Source organism: Macaca nemestrina, chromosome X (assembly GCF_043159975.1).
Source record: "Macaca nemestrina isolate mMacNem1 chromosome X, mMacNem.hap1, whole genome shotgun sequence".
NCBI lineage: Eukaryota > Metazoa > Chordata > Mammalia > Primates > Cercopithecidae > Macaca > Macaca nemestrina.
In genome coordinates this window covers 52,184,801-52,191,406 of record NC_092145.1, presented here as the reverse complement: position 1 = coordinate 52,191,406, position 6,606 = coordinate 52,184,801, and the positions used below count along the sequence as shown (strand labels likewise).

The following is a 6,606-nucleotide window of genomic DNA, read 5'->3' as shown; positions in this document are numbered from 1 at the left end:
GTTAATAATTTAGTACTACACCTTGACCATCTCAAACTTGATTGGAGGGAGGGATAGTCAGAGGAACGGGAAGAGAGCCTCATTTCTAATGCATACTAGTTACAAACATGTAGTCCTTAGAAGAGGTCAGCGGAGCAAGGGAAGGAAATGTGAGGGATTCAACCATTGTAAGGATCTCAAGACTCAAACAGGTAGTGGAGGCACTTAATTCAGACCCTGTTCAGCTACAGAGAAGTATATATATAAAATATGTGCCATAAAATAAGATCATACTATTTGCAGGCATTTCCTTACTGTAGAAGTCAAACATGCCCCCTGAGAAAATGTGGAAGAGTCTACAATGAAGTAAAAAAAAGAATATATAAATCCATAAGCCCACCAACCACCCAATCATACCTAATTCTAATACTGTTACTGTTAGTAATCTGCTTTTCCTTTACATACCATTATAAAAATTTTCATTTCAATAGATACATGGCTGTCTAATATTTGTCAGTTATTTTATTTCTTCATTTTTCAATTTTATCTCAATCATTTTTCTGAATATTAGTAATTGATATATTACTTATTATATATTTATTTATTATTATATTTTAAGTTCTAGGGTACATGTGCACAACGTGCAGGTTTGTTAACATAGGTATACATGTGCCATGTTGGTTTGCTGCACCCATCAACTCGTCATTTACATTAGGTATATCTCTTAATGCTATCCCTCCCCCAGGCCCCCAACCCCCGACAGGCCCTGGTGTGTGATGTTCCCCACCCTGTGTCCAAGTGTTCTCATTGTTCAATTCCCACCTATGAGTGAGAACATGAGGTGTTTGGTTTTCTGATCTTGCAATAGTTTGCTGAGAATGATGGTTTCCAGCTTCATCCATGTCCCTACAAAGGACATGAACTCATCCTTTTTTATGGCTGCATAGTATTCCATGATGTGTATGTGCCACGTTTTCTTAATCCAGTCTATCATTGATGGACATTTGGGTTGGTTCCAAGTCTTTGCTATTGCGAATAGTGCTGCAATAAACATATGTGTTCATGTGTCTTTATAGCAGCATGATTTATAATCCTCTGGGTATATGCCCAGTAATGGAATCACTGGGTCAAGTGGTGTTTCTAGTTCCAGATCCTTGAGGAATTGCCACACTGTCTTCCACAATGGTTGAACTAATTTACACTCCCACCAACAGTGTAAAAGCATCCCTATTTCTCCACATCCTCTCCAGCATGTTGTTTCCTGACTTTTTAATGATCATCATTCTAACTGGTGTGAGATGGTATCTCATTGTGGTTTTGATTTGCATTTCTCTGATGACCAGTGATGATAAGCATTTTTTCATGTGTCTGTTGGCTGCACAAATGTCTTCTTTTGAGAAGTGTCTGTTCATATCCTTTGCCCACTTTTTTTGATGGGGTTGTTTTTTTCTTGTAAATTTATTTGTAGATTCTGGATATTAGCCCTTTGTCAGATGGGTAGATTGCAAAAATTTTCTTCCATTCTGTAGGTTGCCTGTTCACTCTGATGGTAGTTTCTTTTGCTGTGCAGAAGCTCTTTAGTTTAATTAGATCCCATTTGTCTATTTTGGCTTGGTGTTTTAGTCATGAAGTCCCTGCCCATGCCTATGTCCTGAATGGTATTGCCTAGGTTTTCTTCTAGGGTTTTTATGGTTTTAACATTTAAGTCTTTAATACATCTTGAATTAATTTTTATAACTTATTAGTAATTTAAATATATAAATACAACACTTAGAAAATAAAAGTTCTCTTTATATGAAATACACATTCTCAAGTATATCCTATGATAATCGCTCAGGATATATTCATCTGCATTTCTAATGATATAAAAATACAGTAAGACCCTGAAACAACTTGAGTTTGGATATAACATGATTGGTGATAGCAGGTGGGGAGAGAGTAAAATGGATGGATGATATTTAAGTCCAAGTGCTCAGTAAAGAATTGTTTGTGGCAACAAATCACAGCTGAGTCCTTGATGAATTTGGGCTGTGCAGCCAGCTAGCCAAATAGACTCACATCAGTCGTTCCATCTATCTCTCAGTTACATAACCTGGAATTTTATAGAATGAATTTGTGGACTTCACTTATCATGTTATCTTGGAATTTAATTATATACTCATATTTTAAATACACAAAATAAATATATGTCTACTGTTACAAAAATGTACTACCACATATAAAATTAACTTTCAATTTGTCTGTTTTGTTTAACAATATACATTGAAATTTTTTTTCATGTGAGTAAATGTAACTCCACATCATTTTTTCATCAATGTATAATGAAAAAACTTTATAAACTCTATATGAATGATCAAACTTTTCTTAAACCGATTTCCTTTTAGAAACATATAAGTTTTTGGCTCTTTAAAAAAACACTATTACCACAACTACTACAATGACCATATTTGGCATAGGAGTATTAATGTATGATAAATTTCTAGAAGAGAAACTGATGTGTCCAAAAGCACATATCTTTCAAAGTTTGATATTGCCAAAATGACTTCCAAAAATGTTGTATTACTTAATATTCTCACAGTACATGTGAATATTTGTTTTACCATATCCTCAACTCTGAATATAATAAATATTTGTATTTTCTAATTGTATAGATGAAAAATTAACTCATTTTTATTTTCAATAGATCTCAATTCGATGAGCATATGCTATTATTCCCTTCTGTCAGATGAGGAAACTCAGGCTCACGATGTGTACCTGACAATTGATTAACTGATGATTCTTCAGGCAGCACAGCTTCCTGGTAACACCACCATGAGGACTCTGGAATCAAACATTACTCTTTTTAAAAAAATTTTGAATCATCTTCCTCACAAATGTGTAATATAACAACAGCTTTCACTTTAAAAGCACTTACTATATGCCGGGCACTATTCTAAGCACTGTACATATATTAACTCATGTCATTAAAGTAATTTTGTCTTTGTATTTTCTGACTATAAAAAGATAAAAGTTGCCCAATTCAGTGGCTCAGGCCTGTAATTCCAGCCCTTTGGGAGGTTGAGGCAGGAGGATCACTTGACCCCAGGAGTTGGAGACCAGCTTGGGGAACATAGACCTTGTCTCTACAAAAAAATTAAAAGACTAGCTGGGCATAGTGGCACACACCTGTAGTCCCAGATACTTGGGAGTCTGAGGCGAGAGGATCGCTCGTGTTAAGGAGTTTGAGGCTGCGGTGAGCTGTGATTGCGCCACTGCAACCCAGCCTGGGCAACAGAGTGAGACTCTGTCTCAAAAAAAAAAAAAAAAAAAAGACAGAAAGAAAGAAGAAAGAAAAAAGAGAGAGAAAGATTAAAGTTACTTTTAAAAAAAGAATATAGAAGTATGAAGAATAAACAGTAAAAATTGCATTAAAACATCTCACTCTTGTTCCAGGGTCTTTTGTTGTTGTTTCACAACTGCTGCCAAGCCCACCCTGCTCCACAACAGCTAAGAACCAGATTGCAGAGGAAATGGAGGCTAGGGGAGGGACGACTGATGGAGGAGTTATCCTGGGAGCGGAAGACTGGAAGAGACAATTCTCGAAAGAAGTAGAAAAGTTCAATAGCTCCAGAAAAAGAGGTAGCCCCTCCCTAGTAATCAGAGTCAAGCAAATAACATTTTTCCCTCCGGGATAGGAAACAACAGAAAAGACTGACAGGGCCAAATGTGTAAGTGGGGGGCGGGGAGGGAGCAGAGGGTGGGCCCACTTCTGCCGCGCTTTTGGTGGGAGTGGAAATTAGGGACCCGAGCTCACTGGTGACGTAGATCTCATGTGACCAGGAGTCGACGTGTGCAGAAGTCCTGGTAGTCTGGTCCTTGTTCCCGTCTGGATACCAGCTTCCTTCAGCAGTGCAGGCGGTGGTCCCTGAGGCTAGTGGAAGGAGTGAAACTTGCGGGAATTTTGCAGGTTGGTGTCAATGTAGGTGTTGACTGGGGATTTCTAGGGTGGGGGGGCTTAAGGCAGAGACTTGTGGGAGTGCCAGTCAGGTCCGTCTCTCCACCCTCCACCTCCAGGTCTACAGGAACTGATGACCCTTGGGAAAGGGACTAGGGGTCCTAGGAGAAGAACAAGTAGACCTGTGATAGTTTAAAAATAATCGTCCTCTGCTATCTAATCCTGCTTTCTGGACCCCCACCCTCCTCCCGAACCCGCCTCAGTCTTAAAGATAGTTTGGAAATAATCTGCTTTCTCACTCTTTGTTTGATGGGAAAAACGAAGTGACTTGCATGCACTGTGGATAGGGGGTGAACTGGAGGAAACAAAAGGTGGGAAACTTTCCATATCCGAAACCCTAAAGGAGGAAAGCTACGTGTGTCAGTCTCTGGCGCTGGTCGGCCCACCAAGCGCTCGCCCCACCCCCACCGTCCCCTCCCGTTTCCCGTTTGTCTGCAGGTCTGTTGTTTCTAGCAAGACCCAAAGCTAGAAAAGGAGGAGGAAGAAACTGACCCGATCAGTGCCAGGTAGGTGAAAGGAATATTATAAAGTCTCCTGGGGTGGAGACAAAGGTTGTAAGCTCCACTGTTCCTGCCGGCTCCCTTCCACCCCACCCCTTTCCCCTCTTCTTTTCTCTCCCCCTTCTCCTTTCCCCTCTTCCTCTGCCTGCCAGCCACCTTTCTCTTTTCTGGCCTGGTCCCTGTGTTAGGCCCTATGGGGGAAAAAGGATTGGGGAGGGCTGGGAGGCGGAAAGAAGGGCCTTGGAAAAGGTTAGAGGGAAGGACAAGAGAAGTGAGGAGGTGGAAAGTGGAGGTAAGAGGAGTGGGGATAGTGAAGCTCTGATTGCTGACTGGGCTTCTTAGTGGAAGATATTTTATAACAGTCTGAATAAAAAAAAATTAAATGCTGAGACCTCTGTCCACAACACCTGTCCACTCACCAAGTCTTTAACTTACTGTCTTCTTTTTGCTTTCTAGAAGTTATTGTATTCCAAGAAGAATAAGCAAAAAAATAAAAGAAGGAAGGAAGGAAGGAAGAGAGGTAGAGATACAAGATGAAATCCTGTCAAAAAATTGAAGGAAAACCAGAAAATGAGAGTGAACCAAAGCATGAGGAAGAGCCAAAGCCTGAGGAAAAGCCAGAGGAGGAGGAGGAGAAGCTAGAGGAGGAGGCCAAAGCAAAAGGAACTTTTAGAGAAAGGCTGATTCAATCTCTCCAGGAGTTTAAAGAAGATATACACAACAGGCATTTAAGCAATGAAGATATGTTTAGAGAAGTGGATGAAATAGATGAGATAAGGAGAGTCAGAAACAAACTTATAGTGATGCGTTGGAAGGTTAATCGAAACCACCCTTACCCCTATTTAATGTAGTTTACCTTGATTTTTATCTGATATTAACAATACCATATAGCTTGCTTTTTATTAGCATTTCCTGATATTCCTTTGTCCATATTTCTACTTATAACCTGTTGCTATTAATGGTTTTAGATGTATCTCTTGTTATCTGCATCTCATTGTTTATTGTATTTTGAACCAATCTACAAGTCTCTGTCTTTTAATAAAAGAACTTTACTCATTTGTAAAAAAGAGGTTCTTGGTAGGATATAAAATGGAAAAAAGGCTAAGTAATATGTGAATATCATATTTTTGAAAGGTAAAAAGTACATTTGTATATTACATATATGGACATACTTGTGAAGGATGAAAGAAAGTATAGCCTCTCGGTGGTGGGATTATGAATGATTTTTCTCCTTTTGCTTATTTGTATTTTCTATATTCCTAAAATTAACACACATTATTATTGCTAGAATAATAAAAGCTTTATAACAAAAAGAAGCAACAAGCAGCACTTACTAGTTTATTTCAAAACGTATTGGGGCATTTAATATTTGTTGACAGAATTTTAGAAGCAAATGTGAACTTCAAAGCAACTCCAGACCACTTAGCTAGAATAATAAATTTTACATATTTTCTCATCTTTAAAATAAAGAAAATAATCTCACAAGGATCTGGTGAGGGCCAAATAAGGTAATGACTGTGAGCTATGTTTGACAGAGTTTTGTTCCCATTCCCAACTCCATAAGAGATTAATTTCAGGGATTTGGAAGGGTGGAGAAAGTAGTTCTTATCTGTGATTAAGAACAAACCCAAGGCTGGGTGGCTCACACCTCTAATCCCAACACTTTGGGAGGCTGAGGTGGGCGGATCACGAGGTCAGGAGATTGAGACCATCCTGGCTAACATGGTGAAACCTCATCTCTACTAAAAATACAAAAAATGAGCCAGGCACGGTGGCGGGCGCCTGTAGTCGCAGCTACTTGGGAGGCTGAGGCAGGAGAATGGTGTGAACCCAGGAGGCGGAGCTTGCAGTGAGCCAAGATCACGCCACTGCACTCCAGCCTGGGTGACAGAGCAAGACTCTGTCTCAAAAAAAGAAAAAAAGAACTGTGAGCTGGGTGCCACCTTTATGTTCATTTCCTGGTATGCCTGCCCAGCTTCTCATGCCCTTGCCCTTGATACTACCATATATACTGCGTTTCCTGCCCCTTCTGCTGGGTCCTGCACCTTCAGGCCCCTACCACTGTGAATGTGCTAGAATTCTCAAGTAGTGAAGCCTAGCATATTTCTTTGGCACCCCCAGTAAGCTTAGTTT

General features: G+C 39.7%; 1 protein-coding gene and 1 long non-coding RNA gene across 2 annotated transcripts; one reads left to right on the top strand and one right to left on the bottom strand.

The window, feature by feature from the left end:
* Nucleotides 1–756: 756 nt before the first annotated feature.
* On the bottom strand, nt 757–3,635 carry LOC139360612 (uncharacterized). Its single transcript, XR_011618117.1, has 3 exons — nt 3,401–3,635; nt 3,145–3,262; nt 757–2,799 (listed from the first exon to the last, which is right to left on the bottom strand). It is a non-coding gene; the product is annotated as an uncharacterized lncRNA (long non-coding RNA).
* A 163-nt stretch (nt 3,636–3,798) lies between these two features.
* Nucleotides 3,799–5,789, top strand: LOC105499777 (transcription elongation factor A like 9). The gene is made up of 3 exons (XM_011772575.1): nt 3,799–3,925; nt 4,412–4,479; nt 4,930–5,789. Exon 3 carries the CDS (start codon nt 5,007–5,009, stop codon nt 5,322–5,324), a length of 318 nt encoding a protein of 105 aa, XP_011770877.1. The 5' UTR covers nt 3,799–3,925; nt 4,412–4,479; nt 4,930–5,006; the 3' UTR covers nt 5,325–5,789.
* The last annotated feature ends 817 nt before the right edge of the window (nt 5,790–6,606 follow it).